Below are 26,428 nucleotides of genomic sequence, written 5' to 3' on the forward strand. Positions count from 1 at the left end.
AGAATATTATTTTGGTACGGAAACAAGGACTGCCAAACTGAGGTATTACTGCTAAGTACCCAAACCATCAGCATGGTGCGTTTTAGGTACCAATGCCCTCAGAATGAACTTACAGGAGCAAGCCCCCAAGTAAAGCCGGTACCCCAGGCAGGCCAGGCTCAGCAGCCAGCAGTTGGCACTGTTGCTCCACGGGAGAAGCGATGGGCAGCACCAGCCAGGGATGCAGCAGCAGCAGCACCAGCAGCCAGGGATGCAGCAGCAGCAGCACCAGCAGCCAGGGATGCAGCAGCAGCAGCACCAGCAGCCAGGGATGCAGCAGCAGCAGCACCAGCAGCCAGGGATGCAGCAGCAGCAGCACCAGCAGCCAGGGATGCAGCAGCACCAGCACCAGCAGCCAGGGATGCAGCAGCACCAGCACCAGCAGCCAGGGATGCAGTTAAAGTGCAAGCCCACAGACAGCTCTTCTGACCATCACTTGCAAATACAGTCATGATGATAGACATGGCCTGCACATGAGCATGCCCACGCTAAATACACACTCCGTGCAGACGTGTTACGAGAAAGAAAAAAGATTTCCATCGTGCATACACGTACCACTCTCGCTTAGACCCTGCAACAGCAAATGAGACACGTGGAAAATAAGAGTGACGCGCTGCAAAAGAGTTGGGAAATTCAAATGGATTTGCCGTGTGTCACAAAGTAGCACATGACAAAATCCTTCACAAAAGCAGTAAGATACTTCAAAACTCACTCTAGGAGTATCTAGAAAATGGAAACTTTCTTCCAAATGAGAGGGACCCTCCTCTCCTTCAGGGATTTGCTGTTTGCAGCACAACCCGCAGTAGCGATAGTTGGTGTAGATGAGTGAGGCAAGGCCAGAAGAGGGGATATCGCAATGGAAAGGCAGCCTTGCAGAGCTTGCTGATACAAAGAAAAAGGCGTTTGCTATCTTTTCCCATCGCGGAGCCTTTCAGTATCTCACAAGCCCTGGAAAAGTCACAGCACAGCAAAAGGTAAAGCAAAATCCTGTGACTTTACAACTACTGCTTATTCTTCAGAAATTGATGTAAAACAACTTACACTTGTGCAGCAGGGGCAGGGAGAGTCTCACTGGGTAAAAATACTACCCCCACCCACAAATCTGCTCTTCATGGATTTTCATACATGTCTTGGCAAAAATGTAAGTGAGGAAGAATGGGAAAGAATTAAATAAGAACAACTTACATTTTCAAAAATAAAAAATAAGCAATTGGAAACATCTGGGAGGTGAGAAGGAAGGAATTTTAAAAAAACAACAACAAACAAACCACATTTCATTGTGAATCCACGGAAAAGGAAACCATTTCAGTACATCACATGGGGAATTTTATCCATCTCCAAGCACAGGAGCATGAAAGCTTGTCTGAAGGAAGGGTGTGTGTCTGAGCTCTGCCTGTGCTCCCTGCTCAGCACCAGAGCTATTTCGTCACTGAGGGCTGTTCTGTAATCAAGGTAATGACAGGCCTTGAGCACATGCAAGCCAGAAAGGCAGAGAAAAGTCTGGGCTAAATAAATTAGATGGTTAAGGGTGAGAGATTCTTACTCGACATCTTTCTGCTGGTCACTGGTCTGAGGAAGAAAAAAAGACCTCATGCTAGGAGAAAGAAAAAAAAAAGCAGAAAGAATTATTGAGAAATAACAAAGAGACATTCAAATAAATGAATTCTAGGGTTCAGAAAAGAAAACTGGCCAAGGAGCTAGAGCAGAAGTTTCCCTGTGCATTAAAAAACCCCCAAGAACAAGAGACAGCTTTGTCTAATAACGTGCCACAAGAAAGACATGACAACAGCAGCAGCAAAATCCTTCCCTGCTGCGATTGCAGCAGCAGCAATTCCAGAACACATCGGGGGGGCATGTATACATTGCATTTGGTTTAATAGCCTGAAAAATAAGTAATTAGTTCCTTTACATTGAGGAAATGATGCATTTTGCAGACTGGGGAGAAAGAAGAGGCAGTTTAGCAATACATTACCACGTCTGCCTGTTGCAATGATCCTCATCAGGGAGGACCATCCCTTTGGGAGCTGCACCTGAGTTTCTCTACTGGTTATCGGCACAGCCTCAAAGATCATTTGCCAAAGAGTTGTCTTTCTGTGAGCACATTCCCTCAGAGCAAACCTACCACCAACTGCATAATATCTACCAAGGAAAATCTTTGTAAACCCTGAAAGAAAATAGGGTGATATTAGCAATCCTCTTTTAGTCTCCCTTCAATATTTATTCACTGTGTTGTCTTGCATTGCTACCTGTAGTTACATACATTCGCTTTAGTCACAGCAGTATATAAGCATGAGGATAAGGGGGATACAGTGTTGTCTCTTTTAGTTTCACCCCATGCTAAGGCCCCAACTATTGCCCAAGGGGAGGTGATATATGACTGAGAAAATCAATGCATAGCATTGAGAAATCAGCAACCAATTTCTGCATGTCCATGTTATACAGCGGGGTCTCACTGCACTGCCTAAGTCATTAATGTCTTACATATTCTGTGTATTCGTATAAAAATTCAAATTACAAAGATTAAATTACTTCTGATTATGGTCTGGGGTCTCTGTGTGCAGAGACAGAGGCCATATAAAACCCATCAGGCCAAGTCAGGAAGACAGCATCGGTTTTGCACCAGTTATGCCCATTTTGCATTTGGAAGCCCCACTACCGTCACAGGGATTCCCACACAGAGACTGAGCTGAACTTTGCCTATATCCAGTAATTAAAGTTGGGAGTTTCGTTCACAAGGGAAACATGACACAAGACACCTTGAATCTCACTGCTGCCTCTGCCTTTCATGAAATCACTTTCGAGGAAGCTGCAGCAACAGTGGAAAAACTCGAATGGAAATCTGGATCTTAAAATACCACCACTAGACGTCCCCTTAGCTCCAGCCAACCAAGCAGAGGTGCTTCTGTAGCCCTGACGGCTTCTTCCAGCCACCCTATGCAATACCAGCAGCCAGGGCAGAGCAGCATGGGCGTACGAGTGCAAGCGGCAGGAGCAAGGACTCTCCAGGGACTCCACCTACAGCCTCGTGGTTTCTAGACCATGTTAGCTGCATGCATGATTTACGTGCTACAGTCACACCCCGTGTTTGCCGAGCAGAGACACACCTTAAGCATTAGGCTGAGAAGAATGGGTCCATTCAAGCCTGGTCACAGCCTGCCTTCGCCGTCTCAGCTGCCCGAGGAAAGCCACCAAGGTGGATCTGCACCAATCCTGATCGTGGCAGGTCTGGAAATTTCCTCTGATACCCTAATTAAGAAGCCAAGGTTCAGCTGGTGTAAAGCAAAGCAGCTGTCAAGGGAGTGATGCCAGCCTACGCTCTCTGTGAATGGCCCTTATCTTTCAGAAGAGAAAATCTTACATTCCCCTCATCCTGCCTGTGACATGAGGTTAGATAAAATATGTTTAGGAGGCATGACCTGGCCTGTGGCCCAGCTGTCTGACCACAGTAACCGCACTCTTTCCTTATAAACAGGACACTGTTCCTTCTGGGTATCTGTGATTTGCTAATTCAGCTTTATTCAGCTCACTAGAATTATATATTTTTTTAAAATGAATTTTCCAAAATCAAAGCAATGGCTGTGGAATGCTGTCCGAAAGAACCTTTTTTCTTCCAGCTTTGGTGAAACACGGAAAAATTGGCTGTTGCACAGCCACTTGAGGTGTGTTGTTTTGGCACTTGAAAAGGTGTTAACCTGGTTCTCAAGGAGACTTGCCTGTTTGAGAGCTGTGTTCGTCTTCCAAGATTGACACTCACTTGCACCTTATGTCATAGCTAACAAGAATGACATCATCACCATCACTTCAGGCATTTCAAGCTGGAATAGAAGGAGCAGTTGAGAGCCGAGATAAATTCTGCTCTGGCAGAGTGTCAGGAGAATAGAGCAAATGACCCTGGAGAGGATTTTCTTTCTGGTCTCCAGTTAAAACAACCACCATTAACCTCCTCCCTGTTCATTTTCCCCCCTCATTAACAGAAGTGCAATAGTCTCTCTACCAACAGGGAATATTGTGAATAACTCATCATGCTAATTACCTGGACACAATTATAAATATCACATTAATAATCACCACAAGATAGCCTGCTGTCTTGCTGAGCTCAGGTATTTCACTGTTGACTCTGGTACGCACCCATGGTTGCTCATCCTAACCTGAATGAGGTCGCAGCGTTACTGCTGTTCCTGGTCCTGCTGGATGGCAGATCACAAGCATGTATTAAGAAAACACAAGCTCTTTGTAATAAATCTTCTTATATTCCTTTCATAGTATCCAAGCATTGCCACTTATTAAATACGAGCAGCCAGGACACCCTTAGGTGCTTTCAAAACTATACTGGTATGGTAAGAGCGGAGTTTTCTGTCTTCCAGTCAAGCCTCTGCTCAGCCAGAAAGGCTTATAAGTTACCTTCCAAGGCATGAGTTGACTTTCTTGTCTTCTGTGCTCTCTCAGAAATACAAACGCTCTACGTTAAAGCAGGCAGAGCATACATGAAGTATACACCATGGGGGTTTTGGTGTGTTGGGGCAAGAAGTAATAGTCTTTAACATAGGAAGAGAGATTCAGATGAAGCTTGAGGGCCTGTTTTCCATCCAGGGATGATGGAGCAGTGGAGTGGAGTACCTGGTGATGGTGTGGGACCTTGAACCTTGGACGTGCTTGATGACAAGTCATGAAAGCAGCCCCAAGAGACATCTGCCTGCAGCTGATTCTCCTTCTGAACATGCCCCCCAGCCCCATCACCTGTGGTACCACAGCTCCGCAGCAGGAGCAGTCTTGCCTCTCTAAGGTGAAATGAGATATATTCCTTTAGGGACTGTGACAGTAGAAGTTGCAAGAGATGCAGGAACCCTTTCTCTTTCGGACCTCAGCTGGGGTTATTTTACAAGGACACCTTTCCAATCAAAAAGGGGGCAGAGCTAACCCATTTCTCTGCCAACTCCACCCTCCATAAGTAGATGCCAATCTTTCTTTGGACTTTGTTCCTGAATTAGAAAGGTAACCAGAAGGCATCAGATAAGAAACTGGACACATCAAAATAGTCAAACAAATCCTGAAGGACTTTGATAATAAACACACATGCAGTGAAGACACTTTCACATGGATTCCTTACTTCAGCATGTAGGCAGACCTACAGCAGGAATTTTGTTTAGGAGAACAAAATACAACATTGAGATCTTTATAGCAATCTCTAGCCACTCTCTCTGGGGTTTTTTGTCCCACACACAGACCACAAGCTCACAGAGCTGTCATCTTCTGGGCACCATACAAACACGGGACAAGTGCAGGAATGCCCTGGATGGTAACGTAATACAAACAGAGATAAGGGGAGAACACCACCAGTGAACAAATGCAAATGCACTCTGATGACCAGAAAAATCCTGGCTTGCTTCCTAGAAAAGCTGTGGTAGCACCTGAACCAAAGAGGCCTCCTGGAGCAGAGGACAACATAGTGTTAGCCAAAATATGTTGCCTAAATAAATCAAAGAACTTCATCAACATGACAAAGCAAAAGACATGCAGAGAAGTACAATTAAAAGATTCAGTTTAAGAGCAATACATACTCACACCACTGTAAAAGGCCATTTAAACAAACTAAACTTAAAAGAGTTTAGCTGGTTTAGCTTATTAGTTAATTGATACAGCAGTGTTGTGCCAGCACAGAAAGGCCTGCTCAGAGCACAGGAATCAACCCAGCTACATCCCCTCACCAAAATACCTCTCCTGGCACAAGTCGGATGGGAGATGCAGCGGTGCTGGTGGAAATGGGCTCTGCTGCCTCAGCCCGTGTTGCTTGGCGGCGGCGCAGCTTTGCTGGACAAATGGGTCCCCAGCACGACGGCGGCGGTGGCAAGGCTGCTGCCCCATGTGAAAAACATGCACTCAGAGCCATTTACATCGGTTTTCTTCAATGGACTTAAACTCACTCCTAAATCAGTCTGTAACTACGGTCTCCTCTGCATTCACTCCTAAACTGAATACAATCGGTATCGGATTTGTCCTTCCTCTCCCCTTCTCTATCACATCCACGCACACACAGATGTACTAAAAATACATGCAATTCAGTGTTTGTTCAGTGTAATTTCTTGGGTTTCACTTTCCAGCAGATGCTCTTCTCGGCTGCTAGCTCTTCTTCAGCTTTAAATATGCCCTTTCACTCCGGTCAGTTCGGAGAGGGTAGAGTTTTCGCTTTTCCTCCAGCTAAGCAGTTGAACTGAATTTTCACACTGCACAACGCAGCTACATTCGTAATTGTAGCACTAACACACAGGAGAAACGGAAGCTCACCTGGGAAGTCTTTCAGCTCTCAGTGTCAGAGAGTAACTCTGCTTGGACCCATGAAAGGAATGATTTTTTTCTTTGACCAGTTCTCTCACCAACCACTTTGATGCCAGGCTGCTATCACTACTCAAGTATGCAAATCTGAGCGAGCCACCAAAACAAGTGTTAAAAACCTCCCTGGGAATAAAAGTGCTGTTTGTATAAACTCTCACATCCTTCTCCCACTTTCCAACCGAAGGGTGCTCTAGCAGCTGGTAGGATAAGGCTCTTCTGGTGAGGTGGGAGCGGAAACACGACGGCTTATCATTACGTACTGTCTTCAGTGTTTTGCTGAGTTAGGAAGGGACCAAACACATTCCCAGGCACCCTGCCAAACTGGGGCCCAAAGGGTAAGCAGAAAGTCATGTGCAGGACGCAAAAGCATCTTTAAAAAAAAAAAAGGCACCAGGTGGTCAAAAATGATCCAGAACAGGGGAATGTGAATGAACATTTCAAGTTCTGCTTCAACACCTTATTAAACATATAAGGATCTGTGTCTTAGGAGCGTTCTGGGAGAGCCATGTCAGGCTGAGATTTTGCAAATAATCCATCTCCTCCAGAATCATCAGTAAAGCCACCACCTCAGCGCCCGAGCGTCCCGCTCCTTCCAGCACTAAAGGCAGGCATAATCCCCCCAATAATTTTTTTCCCTGATTAAACTCACTTCCAATACCATTAAACAGTAAATTACCACAAGCAGGTTTTGTTCTTTTGCTTTTTAACTGCAGCCTCATATAACACAGCGTGCACACCCTAACGAAAGGCATTTGTATGCCAGCGCAGGTCGATACCATAGTTTAACAGAGAGCAGCTTTGTAAAGGGAGAACAAGGCTACTGCAGTGTGCTTTAGGGCTTTTACTTCCTATGGCCAGCTCCGGATTTCTGTTCTGCATTAATGAACGGCTGCTGTTCATTCACCCGCTGGGGTGGTCCGGTGGGACGGGCTGTCGTGGGACAATTCAGAGGGGACGCGCCACATGCAAAGTCCCTCCACTTATCTGACTGCTTCACGTGAACAATGCTGGAAAAATCATCCGTGCGTATCACAAAACTCGGGACGTGATACGACATCACTTAGGTTTCATGCTGTTTGGTTCAAAGACAGAGCGGGCAAGAAAAGGGCTCTGCTTCTCAGAAAAATAAGCTCTCCTATAGCCAAGAGGCAGCCGCGGCCGTTACAAAAGCTGTGTCCCTTCGGCAGGAGATTACAGAAGACGTTTTGGGCTATCATGAGGCTTTCTCATCTGGTGGGACATGCAAGAAGCCATCCTCCCATACAAGCTAATGTTCCAGTGATTTTCATTCAGCCTCGACAGGCTCTTAGCTACTTAATAGAAATACATTTCTAAAATTTGAACACTGAAATTAAATTTCAAATGTCAGAAATTTACATGCTCCCATCCTTGCGTTTCTCTGCAGAGAAGCATGCATTTGTTCTTTAAGAGGTCACAAGCTAAAATCTTGGGAGCTGCTATAAGGGACCACAACACTGAAATAATAGGACGGAGCCTGGGTACAGTAAGACACAGCAGAGGCTGCCTGGGGATCACTCTGCAAAACCAGGTCCAGAAAACCTGTTTCAAGGGAAATCTGTTCCTCTTCACCTTTCTGGAAAGGAACCAGAGTTTGTCAAGCTTTGTCCAGGCATGATTTTCTACAAGTCTAAACACCATATCACAAACTTTTCTGAGGAGGTGTGAAAATGGTGTATTAATTTCAGTCTGCCCTTAATTGCTTTACCTAAGCTAAAATAACTCAAAACTCAGTTATTTAAAAAAAAAAAAAAATCCACCTTCATGCTGAAATAAGAGTCCAGGCACTTGCACTAGTTTACTGGAAACCTGCTTAAACACACAGCTTTAATTAAAAGGGTGTACCTCTTTTTTACACAAGCCTGGAGACACAGCCTTGCCTAGGGAAGGTGATGGGGACAGGGAGCTGACAGCCAGCCCAAGGAAAACCTGGCTGTGTGTGACTGCAGAGTATTTTTTGTGCTTTCCCCTTCTTCCCTGCTAGCTGTCCATGCTGTCTGGGAACGACGCTGCCTCCCTAAGCACACGTGAAGAGCGAGCCGTGCTTCCAGCCAGTCCTTCATGTGCTGCAGCTTCACTGGCCTCACCACAGCCTCAACCTCCTCCTGTCTTTCTTCTCTCTCCCTTGAAAAAGCAAATAAAACCCCCAAGCCTCTTCAAAGCCAGTTACCAAGCAGAAATGAAGCAGAACGCCCAAACAGAAACATTGCCACAAACTAGATTATTTACAAGCTCAGGAGAAAGAAATGCAAATACATTCCCAGTGATTGCTCTATCCTTTTAGTTTCTATTTTCTTACCTTTTTGTTTTCGCACAAGAAATAGCCAGCATGTGACTAAGGTCAGGGTATCTCTTGTTACAGCAGCGTCTAAGAAGCGTTGTTCTAGTAAAATGATACCATGTACAAGCCACACTGTATAAAAAGTGAAGGAGGCACAGGGCGCGGGATACGAAGCACTCCAGACACAGAGGTATCCACGCTAACCTCAAATGATGATACCCCAGCTACAGATCCTGCCCAAAAAGCAGGATGTTAGCCCATGCTAAACTCGGCACTGCCATAGCAAAACAATTAGGGATAGCTGAAAGAGGTAACCCCACCGCTGCGGCTGCCGTGCTCATGCGGCCTGGGTCCCCACGCAGAGCTGGTCCCTCCCGCTGAGTCGCAGGGGGCTCGCGTGCCTGACAGACCTCTAGTTTGGGCAGCTAACGTGAACAGCACTGTGCAGCACTGCCGACATCAGCCACCGGGTAGGGGGAGAGTGAGTAGGGTGTCATTACCCAAAAGTTTGGGAAGCGACCGCTCCCTCCGCCCTCTGCGCAACGTTCCTTCCAGTGCAACAAAAAAAGCAGCTGCTTTGGTTTTTGCAAGTGTCTGTACAAGATTTCCCATCCTAGGAGTGTCCCTTTCTCCTTTTTTCTGTTTGGTTTAAATCCTCAAACTATTGGTTTTCACCTGGTTTCAAAGAAGCAGCAAAAAAGCAGTGTAGATTCATTAAATGTAGCAGACACTCCCCAGAAGGTTCATAAACCTTTCACTAAGCTGGCCAAAGCTTCAGCTTTCTACCAAAGTGCCTGAAAACAACTTGTCTGCTTTCCCGTTTCATTAGGAGGCTTTTGCACAGCTCTAGCACTGATATTGCAGAAAGGACCTTTTGAAGCTGCTGCTTGGCATGTGTTTTCTGTTTATTTTCTAATAAAAAAGAATCGTATGCACTAAGTTTTCTAAAAAGCAACTGTACCGGCACTCAGCCACAGGAAAAAAAACTGTAAAAGCCCCTGATGGTTTCCGTTAACATTAAATTCAGGCAGCTTTGTTTACAAATGGGACTGACCTCTTATTTAATTAACTTTTTCAAGGAATAAAATCTGGGAAAGTTTATTAGTCCACTGTGGCAAATACATTCTCCGAGCAACAAGCAGGCCTCTGATCACTTTTACTTACATGAAGACATTTCAGAAGTGGTTGAGTAGATGTTTTCCAGTTTTCAGCTAGTGTAGGGCTGATCATGGTTTATACACTGGATCCTCCTCTCATTAAAATTAATAACTAAATCCCCACCAATATCACTGGGAGGAAGAGCAAAAAGGAGTGCTGAAAACCATGTGCTCCTATCAAAAATCTCAGCTTTTTTCACAAACATGGCCAGCTTAGACTCTCCCTGGCCCCACTAATCACATTTCCATAGCGCCATCACAGTAACAAAGTGCAAGAGTTTACCAAAACCCCTCAGAAAATTCCAATTTGCCTTTTTTTTAAAATTCAAGTTTCTAATTATATTTGCACAAAAGACCATAAGATGTTGCATAGAGGTATAACCAAATGACAGCTGTCTTCATCAAATCCCATTTGCATTCCTAGAAGTGATGGGAAGCACTTTATGGCAACTTTTTCCCAGGAGAAACACTTGAGTTGCTGCAAGTTCCCAGCCCCAGGGAAGGTCTGGCTGGTGAGAAGCAGGATGAACCCCGGCAGCCGCAGGGATTACAGCGCTGGAGGAGAACATGAAAGAGAACGTTTAATTCCTTGGTGCGACAGATTTCAGCAAAGGCTGGAACTTCTGTCTCCTACATCGCCCCCAGGTGCTCTCCTCTCATGATTAAGTTAATCACCATTTGTTTTCTCATTTTTCTTCTCACTTGCTAAATCTTTAAACAGTGGTCAAGGGGGGAGCAGCCCCAGGCAGCAAGCTCACAGAGGCAGGGGCTTCAGGTCTACATCCAGGTCCCCCCAAGCTGTGACTCGAAGCCAGTTGCCCCTTCACCTCCCTCCCCACCAGACAAGGCTTTATCTCCTGAAATCTCCCCTCCTCAGGTTTCTTCCCACCATCATTTATAAAACTCTCCTTTTGCTTTGATGAAGAATGAAAACCAGACGTGCCAATCCTGACTTTTTCATGAGGAAATTTTCCATCACCATTTCCTGCCAACCCCAACTGCTGCCTTACTAACACGTATGTATTTCAGGGGTACAGACTGCCTCAACAATAGTGGAAATTTAGACAGGAATCGTGGAGCAAGGGCACAACATGCAACACAGCAAGAATCTAGATAAGGAGAAAATTTGGACTATCGGTATTTGTACAAATGTGTTTCTATAGTATATATGATGATTTCTGCAGAACAGAGGGTATTTCCAAAAATGAAATTGCCCTGAAGGCAACAACAAATGAAGAAAGTGAACAAAGGAGAAGGAAGCAAAATGAAGAGATTTCTAAAAGAAAGGGACCTTTAAAAATACAATGATGGGTCAGGCTATAGTGAATTTAAATACCAGCCTGCAATAAGCTCCGTGTAACAGGATCCCTGAACACAGCCCAGCTCTGAGGGAGGTTTCAGCTCCACTTTCCAGGCCTATCTCTTCACCCTTGTCTCTGTCACATAAACGAACTGAAATGAACATATGTTTTTAAGTTTGTTTCTAAAATAACCAGGCCAAAGCAGAAATACTGCGCTGCCCACACTAGTCTCCCCCCGCCTTCCTCAGGGGAAAGAGCAGACAAAAACCATGCGTGTTAGTCACATCAGATGAAGTGCTACGGTGACGAGGATTTATACAAAACAGAGCTGAAAAAAAGGTCTGTCGGGTCCCAGCTGCAGGCAAACAACGAGCTGTGAACGCGAACAACAGGCGGTGATGGCGTGCCAAGGCTCACTCACCCCAAGCCTTGCTGGGCTCCCCAAGGCACACATCAGCCCTGCAAGCATGCAAGAGATCACCAGGCGTGTTGCAGGGACGTGTCCACCTTCTGCAACGTGCAGAGCTGAGGATGGGCACCAAGAGCGTCCTGTAAATGAACTGGGCAGGAGGAGCAAGGTATTGCTGCCCCAGCCTTTGCTGTCCCTTCACAAACAGAGGTAGACCACGTCCAAGGGACACTAGGTACCAAGGAGATGCTTTTGTCCTTCAGAGAATGCTACAGCAGCCCGAGAGGTGCCTTGACAGGCTCCTTTCTAAAGAGCAAGGATCCTGGAGTTTTAATCACAGTAAAAACTGAAAAGGAATTTAGAAGTAGAGAGATATGTGTGGATCTGGCAAGGAACAAGCATAAACAGGGAATAAAGAGTGGATTAAATCAACTGCTTCCCAGAGAGAGAGGAGAGAGTTAAAAGAGGATGCACACTTTTCATTTTGATTGATCCCAACAAAAGTAATTTCTGTTTCAAAATTAAAATGTGAAGGAAAATGTCACAACAAAGTTATCTAGTCTAAAACCTGTTCCTTACCTTATCTTATTCCACACTGAGCAGACGCTGTAACCTCAGAGGTACTTACTTTATTTCCAAGTTTATATCCCAAGGGATAGTTTTGCATCTTATGAAGATAAGGAGAGCACAGGGCTCTGGCAGCCTCCAACCTTTTATTCCCACTCTGTCTCTCGGCCCGTGCTGCAAGAAACTCAAGGCAAATCCTATGCCTAGCATCAATGATTCCCTGTAGTTCCTCCGCATGTTTCTCAGATTGCTGTAAGTACATCATTACCTACGAAAGCCAACTGTGACTGCATCTACATCCACTTGTCTTCTTTCTACCCTAAACACTGAGCCCTGCAGAGCCTTTTTCCTTTCACAGGGCTGCTTGTTCCTTGAAAATCCAGGCTGAATGCTCTCCATGGAAAAAAAAGGACATTTTACACCTATGTCTACAATAAGCAAAATGATATACCTGAAATGGCAGCTTGGTTTTTCATGAAAGCAAGTTTTAATGAAATTCAGACATATGGACTATCTAATAATTATTATTACACTCTCAAAAGGATTTTCTCATTTCTCAGAGACTTGGAGACTGGAGAGATCTCATTGGAGACTGGAGAGACTGGAGAGACTCTCATTTCTCTGGAGACCAGACTCCAGAGACTGGAGACTTGATGGATTTTAGGAAGGCCTATCTGAACGAGACACCATCAAATTGGTAGGAGAACCCAAACCCTCCTGTCTAAAATGTCACTTACTGAGGCTACAAGTAAGACTTAAAATACTTCTGTAAATGAAGGAAGCTAGAAAAAATTATTTTCCACTTTGGAGCATTTTATTTGTTGATTGCCCACAACACATACTGTGCATAACTGGTTGAATTGCTGTCACAGTATAGGGTCAGCATCAGCAGAGCGTATGTAGCTATTTTTTTTTAAATGATTAAAAATTTCAGGATCTAGCACTTCAAAGGTGCTTTGACAGCAACAGAAAAAATTTACTTTGCAAAATTTTAGAAAACTCAAATTGGCAATATCTCTTTAATTGGTTTTAAAACATTTAATAAAAGTTTTAGGTACAATCTGACCCTAGGGCCACCACTAATCCCTTATAACTACGAGACATACCAAGTAACCTATGGAAGCTAGAAGAGAACATTTTGTCCTTTGTTTCTCACCTACTACTGTTTACTAAACTAATTACAGAAGATTTAATAAATCATCTCAGAAAAAGAAGTTGCTGCAAGCTCCCCTTTCTTGTTATGACAGGCAACCCCATGACTTATTCTGGGTTCTAGCCCCAGTTCTGTCCTGACTGTTCCTCCAGTCTTGCAAACAAGGAATTGTTCGTCTGCCTCCATTTCCTAATCCCAAATTGGATCGCTACCATTTGATTTTCAGAGATGCTACACGACGCCTTGGAGAGAGGAGGTTTAACATCATGCTGCCTCATTGCACAAGATGAAATGAGGCATGGAAATGTGGTAGGGTAGAAGGATGAGCCTTTCATAAAAGGCAGCGATTTGGGCATAAGCTTGAATAAACCTGACAATGAAGTTCAAATGGGCAAGGTGGTATGGAAGACAAGCGATAGGCTGGTAGAGCTTGGCAGAATATGATAAGCGTGTTTCACAATACATCAGGAGATTTCCCAATCTGCCAATGTACATGTGAGCATCAAAAATTCAGCGGCAATGTGAGAAAAGAAAAGTGGATGAAGAAAAAATAATTTTTTTACCTCCACTGCAAAGCAGACAGAAGGAATGGCCGGTGCTGAGAGGAAAAAACCACCTTGTGGTCAGCATGCAGCACCTTGGTACTAAACGTGGAATGAAGAGTTGAACGTAGCTCTAAGTCCCGCCAGTCCAGAGAAAACCTCTGTTCATAAAGCACAGACACTCAAGTGGGACTTCACGTCCTTTGGCAGTGCTGCTCTGACCCCCCCAGCACTGCCCTCCTCCACGGCTGCCGAGATGGTCACCTTCCGGCATGCCAGCTCCAGGAAAAGGACTGACCCACACAAAGACAAGCTTATCTGGCCTTTGAAAGCATTCTGGCACACTTTAAAAAGCATGCAGGCAGACTAAAATGCATCAATGGGATGCTTTAAAGCCTACTCTTCTAAAGTCCCTGTTCCTGTACAGAGAGCATTGCCCACTAGCAGGCGGCACCAGCAAAACCCACAACACCTTCTGTTTTCAAAGCATCCACAGGAAATACCTGCAAGCAAAGAAACCAGCAGGCTGTTAGACTTTACCTGCAGGGCTCTCTTTACAAGCTAATGGTTTCCTCCTCCTGACGTTGGCTCTGGCCCAAGTGAGATGTACTTCAAAGGAAGAGTGTCCCTGCAATCAACGAGGACTAGCCACTTCGGGACCCTCATCTCCAAGCCTGTGCTGCTTTCACCCTTTTGAATAGTAAAAGATAAGGGAAAGAAACTGCAAGTGCCTGTTCTCTGCTATTTTATCTCAAGACTATTTGCCAGGTGGTGTGCTGTGGAAAAACGTGTGTTTTGCATGCTGTCCCGACTGCAAGAAGGTGCCAGTGCGGCTGTTGCAATTAGTCAGATGTGTCTGCTTGTTGCTGGAGGCAAGGAAAGAAACCTGTCAGCAAGCCTCTTAAAGCAGGTAACGCGGAAAACAGCTGTTTATCCAGCACAAGGAAGTAAAATGATCATTCATCAGAGCTGAACTAAGAAGACCACCTGTACAGCCCTGAGGTGGACCCAGGGGAGCCGTGTGAGGTTACATATCAGGTAAACATGGGAGACGGCTGGAAGAGCGGTGCTGGACTGAGGTAAGATAAGCTTGGCCAAGCTCTGTATTAAAAGGAGGCAAGAGAAATCTCACATCTTTGGAACATGCTGAGATCTGGTGATGCTTCTTACTCTGTCCCAAGAGCCTGATTTGAAGTAAGTGACTCAGATGGGGGCATGGCCCTCTCAGTGAGTCACTCGCACCGAATCAGAAGGAAAAAAAACACAACCCAACCCTCAAACCCTCAAACCACCTTAGTCACATGACACAGACACTATGAACATCTCCCCGTGGTGGCTATCCCTCTTTTGTGCGAGGAGGAGTGCTGACACGGGGGTGAGCCACCACAGCTCCTCCGTCCTCCCTGCCCCTGTCAGCGAGAGGGGCTGTGAATGCATGGCCACCGCTTCTCAGGCTGCCCCTTCTGCCACCGCTCGCTCAGAGCCTGGGCGCAACACACGGCGTATTTTCCACCGGCATCAGGTGGACGGCATACTGGAAATCATCAAGACGGGGCTTAGATTTGCAGGATGCCAAAGGAAAGGGCTTTCTGTCGGACAGGATCAAATAGCAGGCCAGACGGAATGAGGTGAGAGATGAGGACACTTACTCAGGGCCAAAGGTTGATGCCTCCCCGCATGACAGGGGTCAGTATCTGAGGAATCCAGAGGCCACCGTGCAGCTACTGACCTTTGCCTGGGGATCTGAGGGGCAGGGCTCACCAGCCCCAGGGTCGTGCATGTGCCGTAGCAGAGACAGTCTGGAGCAGAAACTGAGATTCTGTTGCTAGAAGAAAGTGATAACATCAGTAAACAGACAGGGGAAAAAATAAGTCGGCTTCTGGCTTGATTCATTGCAAGCCCTGCTAACACCGAACTCGAGCACGAGGATGGTGCCCAAAAGACGGCAGTCTCATGAGACAGTGCCTGTGTAAATGACACTGGTAGAGGACTAGAGGATTACCTTTCCAAAGGATGAGGAGGATTACCTTTTCAAACAGAGCATCTCTTTCCCTCTCCCGACAGCTCCTGGTCCTCCAAAGGAGCTCCTGGTCCTCCACAGGGCTTTTCAGCCCATCAGCAGCATTCCCTGGAGGCTAACAGAGCGACTCGGCACCTGAAATGGACCCCAAAGGGAAGAAGGACACATTTTAGGGGCCGTACTGCTAGTGCTGGCTGCCTTCCAGTTGTGCCATAGGAAACACGGTGGCGGTGTATAAACAGCCCGGCTAATTTTGGCTCTTGCATTGTGAGATTTTGCTGCTTCTCCTCTCCCTCAGCCGTGGAGACAGCACGCTCTCCCGTGTGGCTGCTGCATCCACCACAGACGCGTTTGGCTACTACAATCCAAACAAGAGGGGGGTTAAACTGCTGAGCGGGCACTCGCTATTTGTACAACCACCCGCCCTGGCAGAGCACCCTATGGCACCCACCGCACTTGGCACAAGGGCTGCGGCAGCGTGCCTTCAAGGTGACACCGCGGCCCCGGGCTCTGCGCCTGCTGCCAGGTGGCACGGGGACAGGGACGGACCGGGACAGCCATCGCCGGGACGGCGGCCCGCAGGGAAGCCCCGCGCCTCACCGCGCTGCAAGCACAGCTCCGTGGCTGCTGAAAGCGGCGGGAGGATAATCCGGAGCAGCTGCTGGCATTCCTCCTGTACCCTAGGAGCGATCAAAGCCCAGCAGTGGCCTGACTTTTCCAGTGTTACTAGGAGCAATGGAACAGCGTCAAGGATACCTAGGAATTTCCCTTTTATCGCAGCTGTAGCCACAGAGCGTTTATACAAAGCAGAAGGGATAAGTGACCCAGCTGTCAAGTATTTTCCCAATTCTCTCCGAAGGCACAAGTGGTAGGCACATTTTCTCCCCATCCTCATGCTCTCCTTAAAGATCCAGCAGAAGTGCTGTACCAGTACTGGAAAAATGGGGCCAGATGAGGTCTTTGGAGGTCAGTTACTGCTTTGTGGGTCTTGCAGTGAAGAGTTTCACTACAAATGCACATATATTATACTGCCATTGCTACCAAGCTGTAAGTCAGATAGATACAATTTGAAAGCAAACTTTGGGCCTTCAAAGAAGGGCTTACCAAGAACAAGCCCTTAGCAGACATAAAAAATATTCAAATAAACAAGAGCATGTCACTTAAGTGTTTCATTGTTTGCAAAGAGGTTACATGCACCAGTGGGAGCGGGGGGAAAAGTGTTTGCATAGAAACTGCTAAGAAGACCTATTATATCGCACTTCCCAACAAAGCCCAGGCTGTTATCAGCCTCGTGGTGCAACAAATACAAAGGGAAAAGATCATGAACGCTTCCATCTGAGAAACCCCTTGGCCGCTAAGGGAGGGAATCACACAGGCAGTATAAGGCACCCCTCATCTCACCGGGTGTCCTTGCGAACTATACCATGACTTACGTGATGATAATTGGAGTCTGAGAATAAAGAGTAAGAAGATGCTGCAACATTTTTCTCCAGAGAAGAGGTGTTCTCCAGTTCAGTTTATAACATTTGTTTCCACACTGAAAAAAGTAGCAAGAAAAAAAACCTCACTTCACTTGTAGTCTCCCTACAAAACACTACACAGACTTTATTTCTTAGAGTTAAAAAGTAAAACTAGAAGTTTTTCTTGATATGTATTAGTTCATCATATTTAATGGTAAAAAAGGAAAAGAAATATTATTCATGACACATGCTACCAAAATCTCTAAGCTAAATAGTGGAAAATATATATTATAAATAGATATGCCACATGCACAACAGACACATGCTAGTTTATGTGCATTATTAAAGGACTAGGCTGAAAATATGCAGACTTTAAGACCGTGTTTTAAGAAATTTTAACTAAAAACACATGCAGAGTATGCATTCTAGCAGATAATTACACATAGAGTGGAGCGGTCATACAGAAAATAGAAACAGTGTAGCCACATGCACTTTTTATCTAATAGAGAAATACATGTATTATAAAAGTACTTCCTATTTTCCTTTTCGAAAAAGCTAATTTTTAGGCACTACAGGTCACCTACCTCTAGAATCTCACTAATCTAATCTACAATGCGTAAACACACCCAGGTTTACAAGATCCAGGAGAATACTATTTTTAACATCTTCCCTTGTCCAAAACAACAGCTTGCTTAAAAAAAAAAAGGGGCAATACACGAATCTCACAGAAAACATGAAACCTAGAAGATGACAAAGCCAGTCCTTCCCAATCAACAACTCCTTTCCATTCCCACCTTCTATCTTCCATGAACTGGGGAGGCTATATTTAAAGGCCTCACACATTTTCTCCTGTTCCCAGGACACCCAGCAATTTGCGATAAAATGAGTAAAAGGGTGACCTCTTTACATTAAAAGATTGCTGACAAGTCTTTTTCAGGTAAGGAGGCCGTTAAGTACTTTCTTTACCTGAGATTTCTGCAATTTTTTAACAGTAAGAAACCTCAGACGTCTGATCTACTTTTCCTGTAAAAACTTGTATCTAATTTTTCTTTATATTTTTTAATCCATTTTGTTTGCGGGTATATACGGGGGGGGAACCCCACATTTAAGAATAAGATGCTGCTTTTCAAAATCCTGCTCTTTACTTGCCCGAGATGACTAATGTAGCTATAAAACTCCGCGCCGTCGATCCAGGAATCGTGAACTTACCTTAGCTGCTTTTGAAGGTGTTTTTATGTGCTTTACAAGCTTTGCTAGAGACGGCAAACTTGTGTCGATAGGATGGTAATTCTCATTACTTCCTAGTAAGGCCAGGCTGAAACCTCATTGTTTTTGTTTCCTAGAGAAAGAACTGAGATCACATCTGCATTTTATAAAAGCTCCTGAATAGTTGCTGATCAACAACAACCAGCAGCCAAAGCTTTGCCTCTTAGAAACTTGCATTGTTTTGCAGTTGGAGTTTGCTAGATACTGTGTCCTCGTAAAAAGTCTGGTTAAGTCATTTAAACTCCAAAACCAAGAACTGTACTCCCCTGAACAGCTAGCAGAAATTGTTACTAACAAGAATTATATGCAACAGGCTCCAGGCTGCATTATTCGGCTTCCTTTGTTCTTTAAAGAATATTCATCGTCAGCTCAAAACCCGCTAGTATTTCTAGCTTCTGTGAAATAAGGCTATTTCGAGTTAGTAACTCAGATGTAAATGGAAAAAAACTACATTTTCCTATCTGTTTTCTGGGGTTTAATATAAAATCTGCAAAGGCATTAAAACAGTAGGGTAGGGAGCTAGAACTGCTATGGGAATTAGAAAGTCGCATGTGTAAAAAGCGTTCGGGCTATTTGCTGTTGGTTAAGGCACGGGGGTGGAGGGAAGGACTTGTAAAACCCTCTGCCTCTCTCCAATTTCTCTGACAAGCACACTGCCTGAATTTTATAAGGACCTAGTGAATCTAGAAGAGAGGTGACTTTTGCCTGTTACCCCACGGCTGTCTGTCACCCTGACCCCGCCGAGTGCCGGGGGCTCGTGCCTGAGGCTGCCTGGCTTGCCTCGCCTGGTGACTGACCGCTTTGCCCCACTGTTCCTAGAAGCAGGAGTTGTTCTCCTGCCCAAGCTCCCTTTTTTGTGAATTACGGCAAGTCTGTCAATCCTTCTTTCCCAGTTGTCGTTGAGGACTATCGGGTATCAACCTAGTGCACTCCTGCCAGAGAGGCTCCTTATAGTTGCTCACTTGCCCAGGACGGGCACCGCAGACACAGTCGTGCTTTGCTTAGCTCGGGATCACGCGCAGCTCAGGGCACGCATTGCTCTGATGCCAGAGCACATGAGCAAGCTGGATGTGCTCTGACTCTGAAGCAAATGAGCGAGCTGTGCTGTAAACCCCCCCTCAAGCTGCTGGATCAACCCCTGCAAGCTGCTGGACTGGGAGGAAGCATGGAAAAGTGGTTTCTGGGGTGGACTTGGAGTGTGGGAGCTCAGGGGTAGGAATCAGCCACTTGGCAGCAGGGCCTCTTCACGGGATACTAGTACGGGGCTGGAAATGGGGACATGTCTGAACACCCTCTGCAACATCAGACTCTTCTCTACTCACCCCATTTCCATCTGTCTCCATGCTTTTTCTCCTGTGTTGGAAACACTGCAGAACAAGGGCTATAGCTCAGAGATGCGGCAGTCTGTTCCACACACTAGCATCGATTTATCCTTCTACAAACACACGCAGTGTGCTTAGGCATGGTTGGCATGGAGAGAGGAGATAAGAGCTTCTCTGGTATCAGGAAAGTGGTAGCCAGTTACATGGGAACAAGAGGGATGCACGGAGGAGGTCACTGGGTTCCCTTCCTCCACATCACATGTAAATACCTGCACCGGCAGGTACCCACAGCTTACAATGAGATGCGGACAGGGTCTAGCAGATGCAGGCTGCCCACAGTAACTACGGCAGCTGTAGTTTGCCCCAGCTTCCCCCCCTCAGATGAGAACCCAGTCATCTTACAGCTGGTTTCTTGCATTGTGTTGTCCAGGTAAAGCACAGGCTGTGGAGAAAGCCTCAGCTGCACTCAGCCCTCCTCCCAAGGAGCATTTTACACCACAGCATGCTACCTTTGTCCTGCAGGATGTCCTGGCTATCTAGGAATTTTGGGGCAGGGATCAAGTGGGCTTGCACTTAGTCATGAGCTGCTTGGCATGTTCTGACCAGTGAAAGTGGCAATTTTTCCATCTTCACTGGAGACCCTTGCAGGTATCTAACCTGTAACGCTAAAAGGGTCTTTTGGTAGGGTGTTCTCCAGGTAGGTCCCCAGCCTTAACAGCCACTAACCCTTTCCCCAAATGCAAACTAGCGCACACCTATTGATTTCAAGAACCCTGCAAAGATAACTTATCACGATGGATCCATTAACCCCTCTCGGAATTGCATAACTTGCTGAACTATTACTGCGCACAGAAAGCTAAGTGGGGTATTAGAGGAGATAAAATAATCTGCCAGGCAAAAGATATTTTTACAGCTGAGCAATAAAGTTCTCTGAGGGCTTAATTTCATGTTGATCTAGGAATACGTGTAAGACCATACACTTCAAAATCAAATGGGGAGAACTCAGCATAAACACAGTTGCAGGACACAAAGTAGCTGGCTCAGGACAGAGTACATCTCTGCAGAGTGGTGTAAAGGCATAGCCCTGAGTGTTTTATGAGGGTCAGAAAGGACAGTAAGAGCCGTGGGTTGAATTTCATAAAGGGCATTGTCCCCTTCTGGGATATCAGCGATAGGAAATACATACATTTTTTCCACGGCGGCGCAGAACCAGACTGTGAGGAACTTGAGCCCATTCACTGTAATTTGGGATGCATGCTGAGGCAGAGGAACTATTCACCAGTCTCCGGTCTGGGATTTTCTTCATTCCTTCCTTGCCCCTAAAGCAGTGGTTTTCAACCTGTGGCCTGTAGCCTTCGGAAAGGAGAGGCGGAAACTGTCCCCGGAGGACACAAAGTGTCCTTGGTAACCCTGAATTTGGGGTTCTAAAAAAGGGCTTTACACCTCTGTGGGAAAACTTCCACGACCTGCCGCCCCAAAGCCTGGGAAGCCCGTGCCCTGCTGCTGCGGGGGGGTGGGAAGGCACGGCAGGCCCCCCGGCAGGCAGGGGATGGACCCCCCGCCGGCAGCTGCGGGCAGGGCGGCCCCGAGGGGGCTCCCTGGCAGCGGGCAGGACCCCCCGCCGCCCCCTCCGCCCCGCCGCGACTTTCGCATGCGGCAGCCCTTGCCCTGCGCGCAGCCTCGGCCGGGGCAGCCCCGCCGGGGGTCTCCGCAGGGCTGGGCCGGGCCGGCGCGGGGGTCCGCGGGGGCGGGGCGCGGGGGCCGCCGGGGGCCGCGGCGGGGCGGGGCGCGGGGCGGTGCGCGGCGGGGCGCGGTGCAGGGCCGGCGGGCACACGTGGCTCGGCCCCCCAAAAAGGCGATCCCCGCCGGCGGGAGCGGGTAGTTCGTACCTCGGCCCCTGCAGAGGCGCCGTCGGTCCGGTCTGTCGGTCGGTCGGTCGGTCGGTGGGTGCCGGTGCGCAGGGGCCGCGGTTGGCTGCGGAGCGGCGGCTCCCGCCCCTGCGGAGGCAGCCCCGGGCTCGGGGCGGCCCTACCTGCCGGCACTATGAACCTGACAGCCGAGAACCACCGCGTCCCGCTGAGCGACGGGAACAGCATCCCGCTGTTGGGGCTGGGCACCTACGCCGACCCCCAGAAAGTAAGTCCGGGGCTGCCGAGACGGGACGCCCCGCTCCGCTCCGCTGGCGGGGGCAGGTGGCGGCCGCCCTCGCTGCAGCCCCCCCGAGCCGGGCTACCCGCCTATTTCCCCCTCCTTTCCCGGCTGTTTCTCTTTTTGCTCCTTCCCCCGTGCAAAGTTAAAGCCCGAGCTCTGCCGTGAGCAGTACGGGCAGTGCGCGGCGCGCAGAGGAGGAAAAGGTGGGAAAAAAAATCCCGCCCGGCTTGCGGTGCGGTGCGGTGCGGTGCTCGCCTCGCCTCGCCTCGCCCGGCCTCACCCCGCCTCACCGCCCCGCAGCTCCGCGCTGGTGGGCGCACGGGAAGGGGGCGCGGGGGGCCGGGGAGCGGCTCTGCCGCTGCCCCGGGGGCTGGGGGTCGGTCACCGGGACGGGATGTGACAGCCAGCGAGCGCCGGCTCCCTGGCAGGGCGGCCCGGAGCCCTCGGTCCCGAGAAGCCCGGAGCCGGGGGGACGGTGCCGCGGGTCCCCCGGGCCGGCCCCGCTGCCCCCCTGCGCCGAGCGCAGATAAGGTGAGGGATTTCGGACCGTCTTGCAGCTGTCCCCCACGCTTTCCAAGGAATGTTCCTGAAACAAAGACCCAAATTCCTGCATCCTGATTCCTGCGACTCCCACAGCTGACTGCCAGCGGCCAAACCACCCTCAAATATTCTGCATCCTTCGGTTTTGCGTGTCCCGGCCAGGCATCCCATCTCACTGTCGCTGGGTCGGCTGCATCGAGGCCGTGGAAGCACACCTGGTGCTTCTTCCCTCTGCGTACCTGGGAGCACAAAGGCAACTGGCTAGCTGCTGCGTTTCGCTCTCCTGAACTGCCTGATCTTTCAGCAGTTCTTGTTTTGTTTGTTTGAAGAGTAGGAAAAGAGATATTTTGGCCAGAGCCCTTCTTGTGTAATAGTATCAGAGTTGAGATGCAATATTGTGTGTGTGACTCCACATACCACAAGGTATTTAAAAATACCTTTTTAAAGAAAACTGTTGATTAAAGCCATTTAACAACCAGTAATTGTACTATGGTATATTAATAACAGTGTCAAAGAAGATCTTCAATAAACGCTGCTGCAGGCAGTGCGTGAGTGATGCAGAAAGGGTGTCAGAAATCCCCAGGGCTGCAGATCTCCCTGGTTAACAGCGCAGGTTTACATGGGAAGAATTAGTGGGAATCTGCAATTTCAGAGGCTGGCCACCGTCCCCCACATCACTAGAGTTTCTAGAGATATTTTCAGCTAGTGCATTCTTTGAGTAACCGTTAGTGAAACAAAATTAAGCTCTCTAACAGGAGTTTTAATGTAGTGAAGCAAAACGTTGTATAATTCAGTGACAAAATACCTCTGAGCAAACTTGAAGCGTCCCTTTCCAGACTTGTATATCATGCCCCCAACCCTCGAGTTGCCATTTTACAGTAGTTTTAAGTCGAGAAAAACAAGGCTGCCAGCAGAAGGGGTGCTCCTGCCTTGCCTGCAGCCCAGATGAGCCGTGGCCCGATGCTGGGGCATTAGCCAGGCTCAGGCAGGGAGCTCAGAGCAGCACGTAACCTGCCGGAGCTGAGAGGGGAGGCAGATGGGATTCCCCTTTCGGAGGCAGCTTCTCAGCAACGCTATAACCCTGCTAAGAGTTCGTTCTGCAGAAGTTCAAATGTCCCAAAATCAGCACAGCAAAGGTCCTGCTCCTTCTCCCCCCACTCTGCAAAATCCTGTTGCCTCCTTTGCCCTCCCGTGGGTCGAGGTGGAGGGTGAACCTTTACATGGAGCTCATCCAGCAAAAATGAATCGGTTTTAGGTAGGGTTGGTTTTCAGCTTAATTAGACCCGGGTAGTGGCTTTTTGCATTTTCTGCTGACAGAAGGAGGGGGGACGACAGGACGATGCTGGCAGGGCATTGCTATAGCAACTCCAGTTTAGAGCAATTGAAGCTGCTGCGTAACTGCACCCTCAGTGGGAATGGGTGCATATACCCAACCACCCATTCTCCCTCCCCCCGCGTTTGTGGGAGTTTGATTTTCTGAGCTGGCTTTCCCTTTCTACGTGACAAACGCGTTAGAAAGTTATGGGTGGGAGGAGGAGCTGAGAAGAGGTAGGGAAAGAAGCACTGATAAGGCACTTGCAAAAGTCTCATTTTCGCAGAAGACCAGGTGGAACACTGTATGTTTATCTGGAGGAGCCGGGCTGAAGCTTTACGCTAGGATTAGGACTGCGTATTTGAGTCCGGGAACTGGTTACAGAGGGAAGCTGGGGAAATGTGGTAGCAGGGTGCTACGGGATTTGTTGCAGAATTCTTTGCAGCTACTAGTCAGTGATGGGGCTGGACATTTAAATAGGTCACGGCTTAAAGCTTGCCCACCTCAAAAAGGCTGCTTTGCTGGTAAGAGGACGGGGGGCTTCTGTCAACACCTTGCCGTGGCAGGGAAGTGCTGCTTAGCTGGGGTAAGCTGCTCTGCCGAGTGCTGACTTGTGCCTGGCGCAACTTCCACCGGGATGCCTGGCGAGGTTTCTGTCCTGTTCCTCCCGCCTAGAGAGCTGAAAGGCTTTGTGGCAACTCGGGACCGTTTCAAGGTTTATCTTAACAAGCGAGACTATAAACTAGCACTGACACGTTTCCCTTAAAATGCTTAGCTGTAGCCTTTTGTGGCTGAATTGCTTAAGCAGCAGCATCTGAGCCACCCATTCTCCAGCGGTGGGGGCAGGCAGCTGGTGGTAGCAACGGTGCCAGCCGTCCCCAGCACGCAATTTCTGCTCATGAGTCGGATCTCTGCGACTTCTAGTCATTTTGTGCTTTGATATAAAATACAGAGCTATTCATTTGTCAGATTATTTGTCTTGCTCTTGGAGGCAGATTATTGTTTTTTTTCAAAGGTTATTCACCCTGGCACCTCCATGTCAGAGCAGCTTGTCCAAAACAAATCTGTTTTCTCAATCTCGTGCTATAGCCCAGTAGCTCGTAATGAGCCCGGAGTGTTCTTCCCGAAGTGCAGGAATGCGCTCGCTCGTTAAGCAAACCAGGCAGAGCTAGTTAGCCACGGAGCAGGGAAATCTGCTTCTCCGACTGTCTGTTACAAGAAAACAGAGGCAGGAGGCTAGCTTTCATGTTTCGGGCTTTGTCTGGATAAACTGCACAGCAATGCCTTCAGAACTGAAATGTATCAGCAGCTTGCCTTGCTCGTCTTAAATAACTTAATTGTTCTCCCAAAGATGACTTTGGGAGGTAAGTCATGCTTCTCCAGTTGTGGAACACTGAAGAAAAAATACATCTGTTGACTGAAATTTGGTCCTGTGTACAAGTTTACGGACTCAACAAAGCACATCACTCAACTGGAGCAGAGCTGGACCACTGTGGAAAAGATTTATTTCATAATCAGATTAATTTTATCGAATGCTCTTTCCCCCTAGGTGTAAGAGAGCTTTTCTTGAGACTGGATACAGGTCAGATTGACAAGAATTCAGCTAATTCTTTGACACTTAAAACACTGGTAGTGCAATGTTAGGGGTTTCTTTTTGCTTTATTCTCCTAGCATGGCAGGAAAGTGCAATGAATCCATTTGCTACCAGCTCATCTGCTAGCAGGAAGAAAGAAGTCTTCACTGGGTCATGGAATTAGTGATAAATTTGGGCTGTTTATCAAAAAAAGCACTTAGAAATAATTTTAAATTGGTGTTTCCTATCCCTATTTTTAAGGGAAGGTAATAATTGTATAATTAAAAAGCTTAGTTTGCTTTTTCGTGCAGATTTCAGTGTGTCGAAGTTGGTTTTGCATTCTCCTTCACACAGGGAAGGAAATGTATAAGTTGTATCAGAGTCTTGCCTATGTAAACTAGGCTGTTTGTCCTAGCAAGGATGGATTCAAGCAAAACACTGGAAATCTCAGTCACTGACTCTTTCCCCTATTCTCTCTTCCCTTCCCCAAATATCCCCTCTCCTCGTGGGTCTCGGAGGGAACCACAGCAGGAGCAGTGACTCGGGACTATCACGGCCCTCTAGATGGCTTTAAAATTTGAGGCCAATTCTGCCTCTGTCTGGCTCTGCAGATCCTGCTGGCAAAGCCCTGCACGTGCAGGAGTGGCTCTGCCAAGGCTCCAGCAGATGTGCGGTGTCCAGCTTTCCCTCCCCGAAGGCCCCTGAGCCGTTGACCCAATTCTCTGGGGTATTAAATGAATGGGGGGGGAGGAGGAGGGAGAGGGCAGCCCCACAGGGGAGGGGGGAGGAGGACAGCCCCCTTGATGAGCCCATGGCATGGCCCTGTGCTGCAGCAGAGCTGGGTCAGCCCTCCGGGCTCCCGCCACCTCCCTGCACCGATGCTCAGTTCCCAGCACAGCCCGGCGAGTGGTACTGGTACCCATCTGGAAGCAGATGGGGTGCAGGGACGAGCAGGCTCAGAGGGGAAAGGTGCTAAAAACACTCCTA

The 26,428-nt window shown here is 47.7% G+C and overlaps 1 protein-coding gene across 2 annotated transcripts in view; it reads left to right on the forward strand.

Moving 5' to 3' along the window:
• Window positions 1-21,908: 21,908 nt before the first annotated feature.
• AKR1D1 (aldo-keto reductase family 1 member D1) overlaps window positions 21,909-26,428 on the forward strand; it is a 35,254-nt gene continuing 30,734 nt past the window's right edge. For both annotated transcript variants that reach the window (XM_072849585.1, XM_072849587.1), the window contains exon 1: window positions 21,909-22,001. In XM_072849585.1, the coding sequence (XP_072705686.1) occupies window positions 21,909-22,001 (93 nt within the window). The remainder of the gene's footprint in view (window positions 22,002-26,428) is intronic.

The sequence above is a fragment of the Ciconia boyciana genome, chromosome 1 (genome assembly GCF_034638445.1).
Source record: "Ciconia boyciana chromosome 1, ASM3463844v1, whole genome shotgun sequence".
Classification (NCBI taxonomy): domain Eukaryota; kingdom Metazoa; phylum Chordata; class Aves; order Ciconiiformes; family Ciconiidae; genus Ciconia; species Ciconia boyciana.